This window comes from Gymnoscopelus braueri, assembly GCF_963280865.1.
Source record: "Gymnoscopelus braueri genome assembly, chromosome: 12".
NCBI lineage: Eukaryota > Metazoa > Chordata > Actinopteri > Myctophiformes > Myctophidae > Gymnoscopelus > Gymnoscopelus braueri.
In genome coordinates, this window is record NC_137614.1 from 16,722,386 (window position 1) to 16,744,386 (window position 22,001).

General features: G+C 40.8%; 1 protein-coding gene across 2 annotated transcripts in view; it reads left to right on the forward strand.

The window, feature by feature from the left end:
• Nucleotides 1-19,921, forward strand: part of kif1b (kinesin family member 1B) — a 90,205-nt gene extending 70,284 nt beyond the window's left edge. For both annotated transcript variants that reach the window (XM_080445270.1, XM_080445271.1), the window contains 17 exons: nucleotides 174-292; nucleotides 464-519; nucleotides 2,034-2,142; nucleotides 3,228-3,294; nucleotides 3,775-3,859; nucleotides 5,493-5,598; nucleotides 7,754-7,868; nucleotides 8,064-8,197; nucleotides 8,350-8,411; nucleotides 9,656-9,801; nucleotides 10,619-10,885; nucleotides 11,531-11,602; nucleotides 12,263-12,384; nucleotides 13,136-13,288; nucleotides 14,229-14,421; nucleotides 15,214-15,332; nucleotides 15,965-19,921. In XM_080445270.1, the coding sequence (XP_080301396.1) occupies nucleotides 174-292; nucleotides 464-519; nucleotides 2,034-2,142; nucleotides 3,228-3,294; nucleotides 3,775-3,859; nucleotides 5,493-5,598; nucleotides 7,754-7,868; nucleotides 8,064-8,197; nucleotides 8,350-8,411; nucleotides 9,656-9,801; nucleotides 10,619-10,885; nucleotides 11,531-11,602; nucleotides 12,263-12,384; nucleotides 13,136-13,288; nucleotides 14,229-14,421; nucleotides 15,214-15,332; nucleotides 15,965-16,007 (1,968 nt within the window). In that variant the 3' untranslated portion in view covers nucleotides 16,008-19,921. The remainder of the gene's footprint in view (nucleotides 1-173; nucleotides 293-463; nucleotides 520-2,033; nucleotides 2,143-3,227; nucleotides 3,295-3,774; nucleotides 3,860-5,492; nucleotides 5,599-7,753; nucleotides 7,869-8,063; nucleotides 8,198-8,349; nucleotides 8,412-9,655; nucleotides 9,802-10,618; nucleotides 10,886-11,530; nucleotides 11,603-12,262; nucleotides 12,385-13,135; nucleotides 13,289-14,228; nucleotides 14,422-15,213; nucleotides 15,333-15,964) is intronic.
• The last annotated feature ends 2,080 nt before the right edge of the window (nucleotides 19,922-22,001 follow it).

A 22,001-nucleotide genomic window follows, 5' to 3' on the forward strand; every position in this document is an offset into this window, starting at 1 on the left:
TTCATTTGTTTTTGGGGTGGTGCTTGTTTGGTTTCATTTCAAACAGACGTCTGCGAATCGCAGTTCTAACAGACCATAGAGACTACAAAAATGAAAGTTACACAGTATGACTTTAACAAAACTGAAAATGTGAAAATATATTTAATATTTGCGAACTCGTCTTTTATTTGCAGTTTTCAGTGGAGGTGACCGAGTCCTTCATCGAGTACATAAAGACCAAGCCCATTGTGTTTGAGGTGTTTGGCCACTACCAGCAGCATCCTCTGCACCTGCATGGCCAGGATTTGATGGCGTAGGTTGAATTAAGATCAGTACAGTAGTACTGAAATGTCTTTACTTTGCTGCTAATTCATATTTTTTCAAGCAGCTTTTAGTAAATGGTTTGAAATACTTTCTCTTCAACTTACTCAAAATGTTCTTATAAGCAATCAATGGCACTGATTTGATCTATTTCCTCCTCCAGTCCTCCTTCGCCATCTAGGAAGTACTATCCTATACCCATGCCTCTGTCCAGACCAGGTAGATATTTCATACAGTATTTCTCTTTCTCACTACCAAGGAACACGAGTGTTCTGTACCTTTCACCATCACTGTAACAGGCATTTTTTTCTGTTCATCACTGTTGGAGTTCTATTTGCATGCCTCATATTTCCTTCCACTTTTTTTCTCTTTCATTTCTTGCTTCCTTTGGATTTCTTCTCAATCATCATCCTTTGTTTAAAAAAAAAACCCTACCCCCTCTCTGCAAATCCCTAACCCTAACACCCCCACCCTCTCTCCCGTCATTTGGCCCTGATCCTTAATACGCATGTAACCCCAGACCATGCCCGTAAGATAGAGTTGGTCTGCTACCTGATGAGCGGCTATGTGCACGGCCAGGTTCTGAACACTCTGTCGGAGCACGCCAACGCCTTGGCCTCCACCGCTGTGCACAGTCTGGAGGATGAGCTTGACCAGCTCAGTCACTTTCCCTTCCTCCCTGTGCCTTTTGGCCTTGCACTGCCTGTGCCCCACCACCATGGTTGGTACAGCAATGGAACACTAGTACCTGTCTGTATACAGGATTGCACAGTAGATGTGCCTGTGTTGTAGTTGCTATCCTAGCCTAGCCTAGCGCTGTGCTGTGCCCTTGCTGCGACTGCAGACTGTAGCTAGGTATGGTCCCCGGTGGTTCTGTCTGCTGCAACTTGGTTCAAGTCTATTTTGGTCTTATTATTGAACTGAGGCCAAGCACTCTCCTCACAGAGACACATTATACCTGAGCTGGCAACTGTGAGTAAATCTGCAGCATATTCTGGGGCTTAGGTTGTACAATCAAAGAGTATTTATCATAATCATATACAGTATCACTGACATAAAGTGATGCAAATACTTTAAGCCTTTCAGGCAGGACCACAATTCCACGTTCATTTGTTATAACTCACGTTCCTTTCAGGCACATCTTAACATAGAAATATGTATAGAATGTGTGTAGCTGTGTGCTTGTAGTAGGATTAGCATGTGAAAAAAGACATATAATCCTGATGTGACGTGTCACACAGCAGGGTGCCGTCTGTGACAGCATAATCTGTGAGGCTGCATCTGATTTTGCTCCACATAGCAGTATGTATAACGTTTGGATGTGAGGGTGCTGTGACGTACACTCTGCTGCCCCTAGTGTCTTTACCTCACATTGCTTCACATGTGAATATGGTCAATATGTAACAAGCCTGTGACCCTGCAGGTCCTGCATGGAATACGATTGTTTACAGTATGTCTCATTGTGTGTGTGTGTGTGTGTGTGTGTGTGTGTGTGTGTGTGTGTGTGTGTGTGTGTGTGTGTGTGTGTGTGTGTGTGTGTGTGTGTGTGTGTGTGTGTGTGTGTGTGTGTGTGTGTGTGTGTGTGTGTGTGTGTGTGTGTGTGTGTGTGTGTGTGTGTGTGTGTGTGTGTGTGTGTGTGTGTGTGTGCGTGCGTGCGTGCGTGCGTGCGTGCGTGCGTGCGTGCGTGCGTGCGTGCGTGCGTGCGTGCGCGCGCGTGTGCGCGTGTACGTCAGTTCCAGCCACCAAGCTGAACACCATCACCAAGTCCAACCTGGGCCAGTGTGTCAGCAAGTATGACCTGCTGGTCTGGTTTGAGATCAGTGAACTGGAGCCTACCGGAGAGTGAGTACTGTCCATGCACATGCGTATCCGAATAGAAACTCATATTCGCACTAAGTATAGAATGCCGATATTCATTCCAAACTATTTTATGTCCATTTAACTTGCGAAATGTTGCAATGAATACTTTTCTTTGCTGCCAGTAGGGCTTGGCGATCAGTATTGTGATTTGAGACTAGATATCATCTGTGATTATGGATATCGTAATATCATGATACAGTATGGCATATGTCATACCTGACTGTTCTACTGTAGTTGTTCTATTGTTTGCCTTCACCCAATTAGTTATTATATACAGTAGGCATTATATATAATCATTTATTATCAAAAATCTCTTTGTATAAACATTTGTGAAAACACCAATAATCGTCCAGTATAGTACAGTATAGAAATCAAGGTATTTGGTCAAGAATATTTAATTTGTCCATATCGTCTAGCTCTAGCTGCCAGCTGTCATTTTGTCAAGGGAGTGGTGACATTTTACAAATGGTACATTACATTACATTACATTACAGTCATTTAGCAGACGCTTTTATCCAAAGCGACTTACAATAAGTGCATTCAACATAGGTAGGGAAACAAAACTACTAATCACCAGAAGTCTTAAGTGCATTTTCTGCAAAAACAAGCAACCAAGAGTATACCTAGTGCTAAGGTAAAAGTGCAATATATCAGCTACCTACTTTCTTAAACAGATGAGACAAAATAGCAAAATCAAATGAGCAAGAGCTAAAACAAATAAGTGACTAAACAAGATCCAATAAAACAATACAACAATAAAACAAGAGTTCGTACAACTAGTTAACAACAAGTAGGCCAGGCAAAGAGGAAGGGTAGTGTTTCCTGAAGAGGTGGGTTTTCAGCCTGCGGCGAAAGATGGGCAGTGACTCTGCTGTCCTGACATCAGTGGGAAGTTCATTCCACCACTGTGGGGCCAGAACAGAGAAAAGTGGTACATGCTCAATGGTACATGATGCATAGATCTCATTTCAAAATGTCATTAGTGAAATACAAGGTTTACTTGACAGTTTACTTGCTAATATTTGGGGTGTCCTGACTCATTCTGACCCCCGTCTCCCCTCTACTAGATACATCCCAGCTGTGGTGGACCACAGTGGAGGCCTGCCCTGCCATGGCACCTACCTATTACATCAGGTACTGCAATGCCAACAATATCCAGACCAGTTACCTTGATTACGGATTATTTAGAGGTTTTACATTTCGAGCTTAACATAATACAAAATGACATGGTGTTCTTTTTTGTTTTCATTTTATTGTATGATATTACTGTAGTCTTCAAGTACTGTATCTCTCTTTTGCTGAATTGGTCTTGAAGGATCCGCAGTGCAAATCTTCCCTATAATAGCAGCTGGCAGTTTGTTAAAATTAACGATTCAGTCCTTTTTGACAGCACATTGTAACTCCTGTAAAGCTCCTGTATAAAATCCTGTTATTTTTATTATCTCGTAATAATTCTTAGATTAGTGTCTCTCTTGTCAGCAGCCTTAACTTACTTATAGTCATGTACTGTAGCCTACTCGTATGTCTTATATTAGGGAGCTCGTCATAGTCTTAATTTTGTTAGTCATGCCTTGTGGTCTATTATAATCCAAGCTCCTGTCATGTATGCCGCAGGGTATTCAGCGGAGAATCACAGTGACGCTCATCCATGAGAAGGGCAGTGAGCTACACTGGAAGGACGTCCGTGAGCTGGTTGTGGGTGAGTGCTCTCCCCTAAGGGGGTCCTAGATTTACCTCCCCACTCCAGTGAGCAGGCACCAGGCACACCTGAAAATACCATTCCATTATCAACATTTTTAGACCCATTTTGTCAGTTCACATAAAGTTCAGGTTAATTTGATGGGGGGGGGGGGGATTTCATCTGAAATTAACGTAAAACATTTTTTTTAAAGAATACTGCCCCCCCCCCCCCCACTGTTTACGGCTTTTGTTTTTATATATCAACAAATCAAATGACATGAGCGTTGTTATCATACTTCTCACAAAGATGTCATGCAAAAAATTGCGGAAATAGCCGTTCTACACTCTCACAACACGTCACACTATTTTAGACATGTTTCGCCTAGAATGACATTTCCCAAATAGGGATTGATTATTATTTTATTAAATTATCGATGAATGATTATTTCTTGTATTCGATTAAATCGATTAGTTTGATTAGCTGTTGCACCCCTACATCAGACTAAAGCCTGATTTACACATCGTACAACAGTTTTCCATGCCAAAAGTACTTAAAGTAGCCTATCTATAAGCTCACAACGCATCTTATTGAGACACGTTGTGAGCTTGTAAATCGGCTATTCTTGGCGCTGTGACAAAGTCGTATCACGGAGTACAAGGAGAGGGAATGTCATGCATAACTGCGGCAGTGGCTCATAAAGCGCTATATAAATGCACCATTTACCATTTAACTGTTTCCTTATTCATACTAGATTAATTAAGATTAAAAGTACAGTAACAACATGCAAACAGGATGGCAAACACTTATTTCTTCAGTCTCATCAAGCTAGATTTTATTTTTACAACATATTTTGTACGCAGGGAGACTCAGTGCGGTTTACAGCAAGAACGCTGAAGGATATTATTATGATATGATTCTTCGTAATGTCACAGAGGAAATAAAAGTTGCGAGTCCGTCACATTGTGCACATAAACGTGTGTAAAAGAGCATCTTTGTTGCCTGGCTTTCCCTGGATAAGTAAATCATGAGCTTGGATAATCTATTAAATACTTGTGTCCATTTCTTCTCCGTTAATTTCTTTCCATTTAACCGGGTTTGTAACTGATGGGGCAGTTATCCAATATACATGCAAATTCCACTGTAGCGGAAGTGATTTTGGCCCTTTAGATAGCAGTAATCTTGGTGTGTGTGTGTGTGTGTGTGTGTGTGTGTGTGTGTGTGTGTGTGTGTGTGTGAGAGTGTGTGAGAGAGCGAGAGAGAGAGTAATACTGTATTACTGTATTATTAAGAAGGCACATAAGGGCACGGTCACACATACGCGTCAGAAACGGATGCACTGATCACTTCCTGCTACAGCGTATTGATGCGTCGGAAAGAAGTGCGGGTTGACCCTACCTGGCAGGCTTTTCGCTTGTAGTTTTCTTTCAGTGAGCCAACCACCTCAACGTAAGTCAAATGAACTACAAACCAGCAAATTGGCACTGCCCACAGTCCGCAAGACAACCTGGGCATGTGTTGGCTATGTCCCTTTAGACGCGTATTTGTGACCGTGCCCTGATTCTTTTTGTTTGCACATGCCGCAGTGGAAGAGATTTGAGTCCCTTTCATTGGTAGTGATCTTGAGCGGTTCATGGTGCTCTGTTCCCCGCAGGTCGCATCAGAAACAAGGCAGAGGTGGATGACAGTGCTGCTGATGCTGTACTGTCCCTGAACATCATCTCTGCCAAGAACATCAAGTCATCCCACAACTCCAACAGGTAGGAGAAATAAGTACCTCAAATAGAAATGCATGTAGAAAAATGGGTACATAATTTTCTTTATCCAGAACCGAATAACATGTATGTGTATTAAATAGCCCCTATAGAATACACCACAATGAGTCATGTTTCATTGCCTTTATTCAGCTGTCTATAGTCAGTAAAGGCCTATATTAGTCATGCACTTCTAAACACAATCCTTTCCACATACTTTGTTGATAGGTTGCCAAACAGAACAAACAGCAAGTCACTTTCTACTGCTGCAACACAATCATTGCCAAATGTCTGCATTCTGGGGCTTGAAATCACTCACAGTGTAGAAACACAATGTGGCAATTGTGTGTGTGTGTGTGTGTGTGTGTGTGTGTGTGTGTGTGTGTGTGTGTGTGTGTGTGTGTGTGTGTGTGTGTGTGTGTGTGTGTGTGCGCGTGCGCGTGTGTGTGCGCGTGTGCATGTGCGTGTATATTACCATATATACTGGCATTGTTGCATGAGCATTTCCATTTTCATTGCGGTTAAGTTTTCTGTTAATTTGCTCCATTGCATTGTTTCTGTTACATGACTCTTTCTGCTTTTTTCCTCTGTTTTGTTTTCTTCTGTGCATTCTCTTTTTTCCTGCCGCGGCTGGACTCTTGAACATGCTCAGGCTTTGTATTGATAAAGAAATTCCTAGGTACCAGCAGCAGCCAGAGAACATAAAGATCTTTCTGAGAAAGACCTTTATGGCTCTCTTTAGTCCCATAGACCTCTCGCAATGCTTTCCACCATTTTATGTTTCACGTTCCAAACACTTTGCTTTAGGGTTGCCTTTATTACCTATGATTATCTGATTTTTGTTAATTATTATTATTATTTGTTAACTATTAGAAAGGCAATCTTAATTGCAAAGTGCTGTCATTTTCCATTGTTTTGTTTGTTTGTGTATTTTTTATTACAACATTATTTGTTTACCACAACCCTTTTCAACACTGGAAGTTAGATTTTCTGGTGCACCCAGATGTCCTTAATTCTGCTGTTACACTCTGTGAATTTAAAATCATTGAGCAGCATGTGTGTAGGCCAACACAGTGATAGAGCAGTGATATTCAGGAAGACTCTGAGGATAACAGTGCCCTCTATTGGTGAAGACAAGAACTGTATAGATGAGTCATCTAAATTAAAGGCTGGAGCTGACATTAATCTCACTCACTGAGTCATATGGTATAAAATGAATCGTCCGACATAAATGCATCTATCCATTTAGTATATAGATTAACAAATATGTTTGTTTGTTCTCTAGAAGGAATTCCCTTATCAACATTTTTAGACCAATTTTATCAGTCCATGTACACTTTACAATTTGATGTTGTTTTTTATCTGAAGTGACCGTTAAAATGTTGTTCCATTGAGCTATTACAGGATATTAAAAGTATAGGACGCAGCTAATCCATTTTGTGCTCGGAACAACCTGTTCTTTTTGCCTGCTGTATTAAACACGAAGCACGTCGGCAAGTTCTCAACAGAAACACTCTGCTAACGACAGTAGTGTGGCACCTACTAATGCCTCGCATGTTGTGGAGGTCTCACTTCGGTGTGTTTTCCTCACACCCTGTCATCACTAGGGATGAGTGTATGAAGGAGGGGCCCCTTCACCTAACAGCATGTTGACTGTCAAAATGAGTCACACGCTTCTAGAACTGTTACAGAATGATGACGTGGTTTCTACTTGGGGATTTAATAGTTAACTTTCTCCTTTTTACTAAACGGTATGCTATGACTCACTGTGTGTCCACTGTCCAGGTCCTGTTTTTGTGTGGACGTGGTTTTTAACCACGTCGGCTATTTTCGAGATCTTTGTAGAGGGAAACATTTAGGGGGCCTAGCTAGTATAGACACCTGAGGGACTCTGGTCAACTAAGAATATAGGGTGTAAGTGGTTAAGTACCGTTTTATGACAATGTATACATTTAGATGAATTTGAATCCTAGTACTAGTGTTTTTAAACTGTAACAAGGCTTTCACAGTAGACTCTCTGATTGTTTTTTTTACATTTCCCATACTGACTAGCTAGGCCTCCACAAGCAGATTATTATCATAGGTGTTTTTGTATTTCTGTCTTACTGTGGGATCTTGTTGTCCGTTTGGACCTGAAGGATTTCTGCTTTGCCTTCTTCAGGACCTTCTATCGCTTTGAGGCGGTGTGGGACAGCTCCCTGCACAACTCTCTCCTGCTAAACCGAGTCACACCCTACGGAGAGAAGACCTACATGACCCTGTCTGCTTATCTGGAGGTTAGATACTGCCTCACTCTACTGGCTCCATTCAGTGCCACGTCTTTGTTTTCTGACTGCCACATGGCCGACACGCTTAACCACTTTAACCATGGCGTTTTGGGCATGACAAGAAAATCTAGAAGAAAATAAATAAATAGCAAAAATAAAATGTGTGTGGTAAGGTGATTAATGGCTTTTCTCTTCACTTCACAGCTTGACCACTGCATCCAGCCAGCCATTATTACCAAAGACATCTGCATGGTATTCTACTCCAGAGATGCAAAGATCTCCCCACCTCGTTCCCTGAGGAACCTGTTTGGGAGTGGATACTCCAAAACACCCGACTGGTAAGACAACAGAGAGCGACTTTGTACCCACCCCTTTGCCAAAGACAATGATCGTAATTCTTCCTCATTCACAAATAAGCAACACTATGCCACATGGATGTTTGCAAATCAGATCGTATCCCTGAATCAAACCGTCTCATGCTCCTTTACAGCAACCGGGTGACCGGCATATACGAGCTGAGCTTGTGCAAGATGTCTGACACAGGGAGCCCAGGTGAGTGGTCTTCTCCAGTACAGTACTGAGAGAAAAGTTAGGCATCTACAGTACTGTACATAGTTCTCTTGTTCCAAATCTTTTAGCCAAGTTGGTTTAAAAAAAAAAAAAAAACATCACATGGATGCACCTGGGATGTATCATCAGTGTTGTAGTCTGGGGTCATTCAGTGTTTCGGGTCTCGCAACATACAACCTCGCCCAGGTGACCCAGCCGGTGTTGATCAAGTCCCGACTTACGTCCCAGTAGCTACCCACGGTCAGTCCTCTTAGGGCAAGACAGGGCCCCTCAGTCCGCTTCTTCGGACCTACTCTGCCGGGACCGGGGGAGGCTCTGGCACGTGGAGGGACTAGGCTCTGTGGATGGCCTCCTGTCCGGGCCCCTCCTTCGTCTCACCAGGTCCAGGACCTGAGCGTTGCACCAGACTCCCCCGCTTAAAACATTTCACTCCGGCGTGATGGTGTCTTAGGCTGTGGTGGTACTGCAGGCTCCACTTGCAGCTTGCCTGAAAGGCCCTCCTTAAAGGCCTCACCGTGGGTTTGTTGGGCTTCTTCCTCATGGAAGACACAGGCTGGGGCGCCAACCCATACTGCTCCCGGGTGCCATCTACATTCCGGCTGTCAACCGTCTCTCCGGTGGTCACCAGACTGTTCCTGGTTGTCACATAGTCTATTCCTATGAGCCACTATAAATAGAATAACTATAAATAAAAAACATCACATGGATGCACCTGGGTTTTATTTATTTGCACAGAAATATTTCCCACACAGGAACAAAAGTTCCTGTGTGGGAAATTGTGCAGGCAAGATGAAACAGCCCTATGAAGTAGCTCATAATAGAATAGTTAAAATGTTTCTCACGCCACATTGTGTGAATGTTTCTAACAGCACAGGGAACTGCTTAACAGCAAGAATTAGTTTTTCTTCCATTCATGGAACGGAGCAGGAATTGTGGGTTGAGAGAAGGTCAGATGAAAAAAGTGAAACAAAAACATATGATTGACGCTTCGCTGCGTCAGTGGAGTGCTGAAAAAATGTGAAGCCAGCTCAACCTTTTTTTTTTGCCATGCAGTGATAAGTGTTGGCCATCAGTTTGTAGCTTCATGTTGCTAGCTTCCACTGGAAATAACTTGTAGCCTGTTGCTTTCTCACCGCTAGTGTGAACGCAGCATAAATCAGACAAAAGCACCAACAACAAAAAAAGTGGCAATGAAATAAACTACGTTTGTTTGTTTGTTTGTCCAGGTATGCAGCGGAGGAGGAGGAAGATCCTGGACACGTCGGTGGCCTACGTGCGCGGAGAAGAGAACCTGGCAGGGTGGAGGCCCCGTGGTGACAGCCTCATCGTGGAACACCAGTGGGAGCTGGAGAAGATGGAGCAACTACATGAGGTGGGCATTTGTAAAGTTTTATCTTTGTCATTAATATTATGGCCTCTAGTTTGAGGGCAGTACACTGGCACACTCAGCTGATAACTCCTGATCACAGTGTTTTCTCAGAAGTAATGAATTAATTATAGCCAAATATCATAAAGCATGTCCCAAAAGACTGCACACAAAACAAAAACAATAATAAGTAACAAAAGCTTGTACACAAAAATGCAAGCCACAAAACCAAAATAAACCACATACGTTATAAACAAACAATAGAAAAATAATAATAATTATCAGGTCAGTGCAGAGATATCTTTCATATTTTTACACACATATTTTTAACATTTTTAAGCCTTTATTGACAGTGATAGTGGAGAGAGACAGGAAATGTGGAAAGAATAGGGGAATGAATTAGGCATATGGTCCGGCCAGACGGAAATTGAATCCATGGTACTTCATAAGTATTGTGAGCCTAAATTGTTGCTGTGGATGTGGCGTTCCTGATTTGGGTGTGTCACCAAAATTCTGCTGACATTTTTAATGAAAATCATGTCATATTATCTAACCTGGAAAAGAAAAAAACTCTTCCCCTTTATTGACTGGATCAAGCATACAGACAGATTTGGTTAAATAAAATGCAATAAATGCCAGTGTTCTTGTGGTGGGTTGACACTTTTCTTGAGGCACACCTTGTTGTACATTAACCGCCAGTAGTACCGAGGCTCAAACGGCACTGATCCCACATCACTTGAATCACTGCTACAAAACCATCCAGCCAGGATCACCTTTACAAAGCCATCCAATCATCTCATCATTTTTCTCTCCGTTTGTCCAGGTGGAGAAAACCCGCCACCTGCTCCTGCTGAGGGAGAAGTTAGGAGAGGCGGCCCCCACGGGGACAGCGGCCCCCACCACCAAGTCCCTGAGCGAGTGCCTGCTGTCACCCAGCATGAGCTCTGGCACCCTGTCCACCTCCACCTCCATCTCCTCACAGATCTCCAGCACCACCTTTGAGAGCGCCATCACACCCAGCGAGAGCAGTGGCTACGACTCGGCCGACATTGAAAGCCTGGTGGATGGAGAGAAGGAGCTGGCCACTAAGGTGAGGGAGATTAACCACTTAAACCCTCTATTCTCAGTCAAATGGACCTGAGTGTACTTGGACCGTTTTTTTTCCCGTCTACACAAAATCTCTTTGCCAGAAATAGACGATCTGTGGGTTTTAGAAATATTTAACCAATGAAAAGTATTAACATGAGCTTATGACTAAATTTTAAGTACAGAAGAAAGGGAGTCTACTGCCACGCCTCAGCCAAACTAGTTAAGCCTGGTGCGTCAAAGGAGCAGGACAACAGCAGTTGTAGAAGAGAATTCACAATTAAAGCCTTTTTTATTCAGGTGCTGGTACAAATAGAGTGAATAGAGTGCTACTGCATCTTCCTCAAGAGTCATGACTGTGAGGAGCATCGAAACGTCAGTCACTCTATTTGTACCAGCATCTTAATAAAAAATGCTTTAATTGTCCGAGCTGCTCCAGTGTGTCTAAATATTAACTACATTTCATTTGATCCATTGGAACACAGGTTCTTTTTTACATTTCCAAAAAAGTTACGGTTTTGGACATACAAGGTTTCCGCCCGACAATGATATAATGCTGTGGTTTACATTGCCTCATACAAACCACAACAGCTAGCTTTCACCTCTGTCCTCATATGACTGACTTGACTTCTCCTTTGTTCTTTTGCAGTGCCTGCGCCTCCTGACTCACACTTTCAACAGCGAATACAACCAGGTTGTCAACAGCATCAGTGACTGCAAGGTGAGACCACTGTAGCACAATGAATACAACTTTGTATCAGAGATGATGGTTTTCTTTCCTTTCTATAATGCAGTGGTATAATGCTGTGAGACAAGTCCAGGTGTACGTTGGGATTTTGTGACAACCACACATTTTTATTGCAATATATACAACTCAACTACACAAAAATCTGTATTTTGTGCTCACTCATTTCCCAATTCAGAATCAAATTCTCTACCTTAAAATCTATTTTAACCACTTCGAGGAAGACCGATCAAGTTGAAGGACATGATTGCTGGCTGTTTTCTTGTTTTCATTCTACTGTTGGGCAGTGCACCTTGAGACTCTTTTTAATACGGAGTGTTGCAGGATTCCGTTTTCTGTAATTATAGGGGAAACGTTGAAATATATTATTATTATTATTATTATTATTTTCTAAAAATAAAGAATAGTGAAAAAAAATACCTGATCTGCAGACTCACAACATGTCAGGATGCAATGTGTTGTGAGCTTGTAGATCTGCTATTTTTGCTATGAATACAGGTATGCCTTGAGATTTTGACTTGACCATTGGTGAGCCTTGAGCACAAAAGGTTTGAAAACCACTGCTACTGTATAACATATCCTTTGGAAAGAGAAACCAGAGTGTTCAATGCCAATCTCTTGCTCTCTCCTGGCCAGCTGTCTGACATCTCACCAATGGGTCGTGACCCCTCTGTGACCAGCTTCAGCAGTGCCACGCTCACCCCTTCCTCCACCTGCCCATCTCTCTCTGACTCCCGCTGTGGATCTGTAGACCAGAAGTAAGACTGTCCTGGAATTATTCAATAAGACGATTATCTTTTCTGGAATGTATTCGATAAACCCCAAATTATAATCATTTACGACAACACCAGTTATGTACAAAAAGAGGTTCTAACAGGAACAGAACATCACACACCACAGAACCCCAAAAATATGTAAAAACTAAGAAAAAGTTCAATTTGATGGCATTTGCAGGAACCTACGTTGACCCTAGTCTATGTGATGGGGGGTAGAGGAGCTTGTCACACAGTTAAATCATTTAGAGGAAGCCAATAATATAAAAACAATGACCTACAGAGAACAGAGGCGATCAGAGAATTAATCATTCCACTAAGACCTTCATAAATTCATTTTTATTTAAAGGAAATTTAATTTATTGAATTGAATTGGAGTCTTTATTGTCTGAACTTCAGGATGGCGTGCAAAAAGCACCAATAGATATAAAACAACCGAACAAACGTGGTACAAAAACTGCAAATGATTCATGCTAAGTCGTCAATAGCAACAAATAATGAGTATAACCATTGAACATAAAAGAAAACATGCTGTATATGCAAGGCTACCCATCATTAGTCACACTATTTTACACCACCAAGACTCAGGCTGCATAATCTCCTATATAAAATCTTACATGTGAGGCCCCGTTGTCCGTTCACTTTCAAAGTCACACATGGTACATTTTCATACCTCAAGGCTTTTATCAGCAACATGACATTGACATTATGCTGACATTGGGTGTTTGTTGTTAAGGACCCCAGAGAATAGCTCCCGTGCCTCCAGCCCCTCATGTTCGGATTATGAGAACTTCCCGATGGTGCCCACCCTGGAAACCTCCTACCTGGCCCGGGCTGGCAAGAATGAGTTCCTCAACTTGGTTCCCGACATTGAGGAGATGAGGCCAGGGTTTGTACAGCCATATTTTTTCCCTATCATTTATATCCTTTTAAAGCTACACTCTGGGACTTATTTTAATGAATAAAATGTCAGTTTAAAGGACGACTTCACCCATTTTCAACCTATCTTCATATAATTGGTCCTCACTAATGCTCATTATAAGATGATATCATTTTTGTCTACTCGGCCTGTCTCTAAGGAGGGCTGTGGACAGTTCAGAAACCCGCCTACCAGTGACATCATCGATGGGGAATCCAAGCTAATATAAACTGCAGGCTTTCTAATCCTGGGAAGTTAGCATGCTATAATGGAAGCCACTGTTCTCGTGTTAATAAAAATCGAAATAAAAAATGTGAAATCTTGTTTGAAAAAAAAAGCCTGCCTAATGATGATGTCACTGGTAGGCAGGGTTCGGAAGGCTTTGGGAAAAAAAGACAGGGTAGGAAATAAATTGTACCACTACCATCTTATCATGAGCATTAGTGAGGACCAATTATATGAAGATAGGTTGGTCCTCACTACAGTATGGTTGAATATTTTAATGCATTATAAATATTACATCTGCAGTGGTGGGACGTTGTCAAAGTTATTTGAAGCAGACAACAAACTGGATTGGAAACTAGATGCGTCTCCATCTTTATTGTTGTTCTGACATTGTTAAAATTACCTCCATCGGGAGACAACAGACTTATGGATCGTAGCTTTAACTAGAAATGTCTTTAGGCTTACTGTGTCTCAGAATAGTGTCTTTTTTTAATGGTCCTAGCTCTGCTGCCCAATGCTGTCACCTAATCTAACCATTATTAAGGTGGACTGATTTCAACTTAAAAAGTGCACTATTCCGACCTGATACTACCTCACAAGAATAAGCAAACCAGGTACTGGGGGGTTTTAATAGCTTTTTATTGGCTAAACAAACGTCTTCGTCTTTTCACTGTTCGTTCATCAGCTCGGTGGTGTCCAAGAAAGGTGTCCTGAGCTTCATGGAACCACGCTCCAACTCGTGGGTGAAGCACTTTGTGGTCGTGCGTCGGCCCTACGCCTTCATCTACAACAATGACAAGGATCCGGTGGAGAGGGGAGTACTGAACCTCTCCACAGCACAGGTGGAATACAGTGAAGACCAGCAGGCCATGCTCAAGGTGGGTCCACTTTGAAGTAATGAGCAAAATAGCTGTCCATGTGAATATGGTTGACCCATTAAAACAGGGAACCACTGTGTAACCACTTTAACCATTATTTTATACTTTGGCTATTCAGAAATAGCACTATGAGAAAAATCGTGAACATTTTTTACATTTTTAACTCAAATCTTTGCTTCTGGGGGGTCGCTGGAACAACATATTTTGAGATGGGGGTCTGCGGCCGAATACATATAATTTTGGGGGTCCTTGACATGAAAAGTTTGAGCACCACTGATATTATAGCAACATATGTTTTCTTTTTAGAATTTAGAAGACATTTGTAGAATCCCCAAAAGCAGTTGAGTTACAAATGTTCGCTTTAAAATGTATATACATTCAAAGAATTAAAAAGAAAATAGTGTGGCACTCGGTGCCGTGCTATGAGCTTGTATATCTGCTACCCCGGTCTTAATGGGTTAATAAACTGATATCTGATATCTCAAGTATATAGTTCTATATACTTGTTTAGACAAACATAAAATTACACGCAAGCATTTTCATTAACATACAGACATGACGCATTTATATGTAACATTACAATGCATCTATGATTGATTCCTCTGGAATTACCCACTGTGTCCTAAATACATGCACAAGTAAAACTATTTTTCTTCATTATGAAAGATACGCTCAAAATTGTCTACGCTGCATCTTCTGTTCCTTATATAGAGTGTTTTTTTGGTTCACCTTTTCACGCTGTGGAATATTCTAGGACACTGGCAGTGTAACAAATGTCTGTATTCTCTGTAGACTCCCAACACATTTGCTGTGTGCACAAAGCACAGAGGAATCCTCCTTCAGGCCAACAATGAGAAGGACATGAACGACTGGCTGTATGCCTTCAACCCACTGCTAGCGGGAACGATAAGGTACACACACACACACACACACACACACACACACACACACACACACACACACACACACACACACACACATGCGCGTACACACACACACACACACACACACACACACACACACACACACACACACACACACACACACACGTGTATGTATAATATTTTATATATATATTATATAATTTTATATACGTATGTGTGTATATACAGTATAATATATAATATAATGACCATACTGTACAACAATGACATGACCTTGTACATTTTGTACCCATGCATGATAATAGGGGAAGTTACGCATTTAGGCAGTCTTTTGGTAGTTTAGGTAGTCTTTTTGGTAGTTTGGTTGTTTTGAAGTGAAATGTTGTCTTTATAATCTAATACACGGGGGCAGTATGAAATAAAATATACTATGGAACGTGTTAATAAGTAACCAGATGGGGGAAAGTCTTGCCTAATTGTATAGTGCATATTTTTTAATTTGTTGTCTTTTTGATTAAAAAAAAAATCTAATCTTATCTAGTTTATGTTAGTACTATATTTATATACACAGGCATGATACTAACGCCCAATTACTGCTTGATGCTACTTCATCATTCTGTAATTTATCTAAATAATGGCATAATGTGTTGCACCCACAGATCCAAGTTGGCACGAAGGCGCACTGGTCTGGTGAAGAACTGATTGGGGTCGACCTGCACACAGGAAGCCATGGCTCCCATTCTTCTGACTAGCCTTTGAACAAGTGTTAACACTTATTAACCATTGTGAATCTTGACGGTTTTTCTCTTGTACGTAGATTCTGTGGCTTAAGTATCCTCTCAAGCAACTAAAAGTTTCAGTTTATGAGGAAATCCCACCTCCCCTTCCCCTCAGCCAAACACACCCCCTCTTCTATTTCTCCCTCTCCCACGGGCCTTTTGTGTTTTTCGATTTGATGACAATGTTTTGGTCTTTTTTCTTTTTTTGGTTCGGCTTTGTTGTCATTCCCTCAACCCCCTAACTAGTAGCATGTTGTAATAGTCTACTTGTGTGTGCACGATTCTTCAGAAACAGGTTCTGGCCACTCTATTTTTCAGTTGACTAATTGTCTGTAAAGATTGTCTTTATCAGTGTTACTTGTCTGTGAAGAGGAGTTTTATTTTTTATTATGATTTTTTTTTGCCTGCATGACAACTGCAGCAGTCCTCAGGAGAAGACCAGATTTGCTTATAAGAAAAAACAACAAAAACGACATACAATTATGGCAGTGAAAACTATGGGGTGGGGGGAAGGTCATGTTACTAAAAGTGAAATATTGGTGTACACTCTGCTACAGAAAGCAAGGCTGGTTCAAGAACTATTGCTGCTAGTGATTCCTTAGGTTTTCATGCTTATAAGACTTTGCATTGGCCGCTGCCTTTTCCCAAATGTAGAACGTAGCTCCCCTATACCACCGCCTACACAGTCTTTAGAGGCAATTCCTGAATACGGAAAATCAGTCAAGGTCCTTACTCAGCAAGGCATAACTGCGACATTGGGTTTCCACTGTTCCCCTTTCCCGTATGATTTTCATATTCTACTGTTGTACCCCTGTATATACACCAGTCCAACCACAGTTGTGCCCTCAGTTAGCGAGTGATCATCCCAAAGCAATCAGGCATGTGATAGATGTGTCGGTATTAGAAATACACACCAACTCAAGAAACAAGGGTAAATCAAAATGACTCATATCTCAGCAATGAGAAAATGAATTAGGATAGTTCCATGAATAACAGATGTCTCTGTTCTTTTGAAATGTTCATTTCAAAATGCTGTAACAGAGAACAAGTCAAAACAGGAAAATACTAAGTCATGGGCAGGGTTTGGGGGGGAGAGGAGTAGTTGGCACTGTACCTACAGTAAGTACAGCACTCTGAGGAGAATATCATGTGTACATAGCTTGGATCAGTGTGGTAGTTGCCTCTCATACATAGACATTCCTCTCTTAGCACTTTTCTTACACCATGTTGAGGTTTATTGTCCAAAGAACCTCAACATTTGCTTAAATGTTACTTTTTTTCATCGCCTGTTACAGAAAACAAAACACAATGAAATATGATAATGGGAACCAAGGTATAGTGAAAGAGGAATGTTCTAGCCCTGACCACTGCTAGTGATTAGGTGAAAGGTTCTAGCACATTACACCTTGAGGATGTAAAAATGTACGATATAGCTTGTTCTGACGGGTCCATTTCTGTCATGGCAGTGCAATTCAGCAGGGAGGCTCGATGCACCATGGTTTTCCATTTAGTTTCTTTCTTTTGCATTCTTGAATCTAAACCTCTTAACCCAGCTAACTCTTACTGGGTTGATGTTGTGATTTTTGTTTTTAAATTAACATTATTTTGTATTTTACGTGTTCATTCTACAGTGGAGTGTATGAAATGTAAAAGAGGGCATTTATTTCTTTAGTTTGATTTGGCTTTATTGGTGTTTAATATTATTTTGCACATTAATACTTAACTATAGCAAGGCACATTAGTACTTAACTATAGCAAGAATATATTCAGTCCAAGACAAAATCTTAGCACCATGTGAATATGAGACCTGTCCTTGATACAGGAATACTGTTATCTCTGCAAGGCTACAACAGGGAGCCTCAAGCTATTTATGCTGGGTTGAGTATTTATGTGTCTGCTAAGGTTTAACAGAGGGACGTATTATGAAAGGGATGAAATATGCTCAAAGCTTTGTTTTTTTTTCTAACGATATTTGTTAATGAAAATATTTGCTCTGTACACGACAAGGTCATTTGTGGCCGCCAGATCCTTATATTACAAAGTTATGAAATGGCAGTGGATGACTCTGTCTTTCTAGGATTAGTTCCACCCTCTTCTATGAATGGTACAGATGGGCATGGACAGACACTGGTCAGCCAACCAGTTGTATGCCCAATCTTAAAAAGGGATAGCTTTGTTTACATGAGTCCCTGTAGATCTGGGACACATTCAGGAATTGATTATAACGTGACAAGGATTGGCAATGTATTTATTATTTGCAGATGTGAAGTCACGCAACACGTTGTCAGAGAACAAATGGAAATGGCTGAAAGGATCTGCCCACGGGTCAGCCAGCCTGTTGGTCAGAGAACATCCTTTGATGTTGGGTTACTAGTTTATGAGGAATGTGTTGCTTCATCACAATCTGCAGACAGAACATTTTGACCTATTGAGAATAATTGATTGATTCAGTACTTTGCTGAATGATGGTCATTCAGCAAAGTAATTAGCCATGGATAATGGATCATGAATTTTGAAACCGACTGTAGAGCAAATTCTATGCACTGAACAGAACGCAAATTTTACCTCACATTAACTTCAGTATATTGAACAATGACATGTATGAGCTGATAATAACCACTTTAACCCTGGGCATATCATTCTAAAATGGTCCACCCCCCCCAAAAAAAATAAAAACATTCTCAAATAGCAGATCCACAAGCTCACAGATTGTTTGCGATGCAACACATGAGCTTGTAGATTGGCAATTTAAAAAACATTTTGGAATAGGGCTGAAGTGGTTAACATATTGAAATGAATACTCCATGTATGAGCTAACAATATATTGAAATGAAGAGTTGTCAGAGCAAAGATTTTCACTTTGGCTACTAATCTAGAAGTACATTATTTTGGGTTATTTGTATTTATTGTTTGCAATGTATATATTAGTTTGCAGCTCTTTGCACATAATAAAAGGTATAACTAACAGATCAAATTAAGTCTGTGCGATTTAGTTGATTTACTCAGAATTAACCAAATGGTGTGGTTGCCTGTGTCAGACTGAGCTTGGAGGAAGTTGAATGTATTATCAGGATGTTGCTGTTTTTTCCCCACCCCATCATTCTAAAAGGTTACTAAAATGTAACCCAGCACACCCTGTGCTGGGGACATGGGTTACATTGCTTCCTTTTTTAAGTGTTTTAAATTGAAATTCGCTTTTGATTTTACTCATAGAAATTCTCAGTGTTTGTACAAATGTAACCAAGTTACATCTGCACTCAGAGTTAAATGAACACTCCGAATTTTCATGTAAGCGTATTTCAGCTAGCTAACCATCTAAATTATATAACAAATTGTGTGTGTTTTCTTTTCTTTGGGTTGTTTTCATTTGATCTAATATCAGGGAGTATAATACAAAGTAGCTAGTACTTATCCAAAATGATAGCATACCATTGTTTCTGCTGGTGTCTTTGTTCACCTCAACACTTCTCCCATGCTGCCTTTCAAACAAAACTAGCCATGATACTTTGCATTTCCCCCTCTGATGATTAATATTTATTAACTGCATTACCTTTGGGTTTGTTCATCACAAAAATGGCAAACCAAGACATTAACACTGTACATTATTTGTCAGATTGGTTTCATTTTCATACTTAATTTTGTAAATATCTGTGTTGTATGGGGCTTGAATTAAAATGTAAATATGTTTCCTGTATTTGTAATAATTATAATCCATTTGCTGTATAGCATAGACGTGTCATGCAGATATCCTAATTCTGTGTATGGTAATATTGCACCATTGAACTGTTTAGTGAATGAGGTAACAATAAAAGTACAACCCGTGCATTAGCAGAATAAGTGATTCTGTCTGTCTACTACTTCATTTGCAACTTAACACTCATCTCAACTCATGTCTTGTGTAACGTTACACCACTGACGATATTGTACCATCTGGTAGGCTGCTGGTATATCTGGAATATATATATACACTACAGTATATATATATATTTTTTAAATATGCATTCTTTACAATAGAAGGATTCACATGTGCACTTATGAGACTGTGTGATAATTATAGACCTCTTTATTCTTGAAACACATTATTTGGCGCATCCTCGCCACAGTAGGTGACATTCAGCGGTAGCCTACTTTCCTTTTGATCTCAAGACTTAACCTGTTCATTACTGATCCATAAGGTCATGCTGCAACTCAAAGGTATGTTTATTTTATAAGCAAACATTGTACTTTTATTTGTGGGATGCAATGATGACGGATCGTATTTTAGGAAGTTGAAGGCGCTACCTAGAAGGATGTCAATGGTAAAACTAGAAAAGGGTGCTCCACTGGGCACATATCTCCACCAGGTTAGGTTGCATAGCCAAGACTGTAAGTTGTGGGTTACAGCTGTCGATACACAAGGAAGCTGTATGGCAAAATAGCATTTACTGGATATGACACACATACAGTGTTGCATTTAGCATTAGTGCTTTTGGAGGTGTGCTGTATAGTGGCCCCTCAACATGATTCTAATTTGGGATTGATTGGATGTTGTGTTTAGCATCAGAATCTTTATTGTCACATTACACCTTTACAGGTGTAAAAAGGTTATTTTTCACCTACTTTTTTGCACCTGTAAACCTGTGATGTTGCGTTCATGATTTTTTGGAAAGCCAGTGACAGGCAAACAGTAAATTGTCACATAACATAAGGTGAAAGTGAAGTCATTTTTGTCTCTGCGATGTTTAGAGGCCCCTCAATGTGTGATTCAAAAAGTGTGTTTTGAAGAAATGGCAGAAAATCGAGTTAGGTGGAAATGGGTGTGAGACCTATATGGGGAGTTACATAGCCCCCCCCCCCCCAGATTTGAAAAGACTTAGGTGGAGTAGGCCTATTCCTTGGCCCACTGGCTGTGTAGCCTGGCATGGCCACACTGGATTTGTCTGGTTTCCTGGCTGTGTGCAATAAAAGTTTGACGATGGTCCAGTGGTACAGCGGTTTCCTAGTTCAGCTGTGCGCGCGCACACACACACACACACACACACACACACACACACACACACACACACACACACACACACACACACACACACACACACACACACACACACACACACACACACACACACACACAGGGGTGAAAACATCATATCCGCCTTCCGGGCGTGGCATAATAATATAATAATCTCTGCAACACTGTGTATCTGAGTCTTTGAGTTTTATCGTTTTTTAAACGTTTTTATGTACCGGTACTGTGCTGTACCACAAATTGTCTCTCAGAGTGGTCTCAGAGGACATTACAGTTTTCTAAGTCCAAGTCTTCCGGCCCAGCGGACATAATTATTCATTGAGTGGAAATGATCTCTGTGAGAGAATGACAGATCTGATCAAAGGGTTTCACTCCTCTAAGAGTTACTCACTGCTATACTAAATCACATAAAAATGAGTTGCTAATTTTTTTTAAATACAAATAATCCATGTGTTTCAGGCTCACATATTGCAGCAGAATATGGAAAAGGTTGTAATTTACAGGTTAACTAAAACGAGGCTTCAAAAAAATGTGTAAAATAGTGGGCAGTCACCATGCCTAAACAAATGCCCAGTCCACACCAATGATTTGCAATGCAACGAAACCATTGCAATACTGCAGCAGAGAGAAATTGTTGTTGCAGTGACCATGTTGCAGGTCAGCACATTGGGTATTCTGTTTCTGTTGCAAGGGGTTTCAACTTGAGAGTGGTTGTGTAATTTCAACTCCCTTCATTGCAAATAATTGGACACAGTGGTGGAAAAAGAACTCAAGTAAAAGTCTGGAATAAAAAATGGACTTGAGTAAAAGTACAAAAGTTTTGGTATCAAAATGTACTTAAAGAACCAAAAGTAGAAAGTACTCATTATGCAGAATGTCCCATTTCACAAGTTTTCAAATGTATAAAAATCT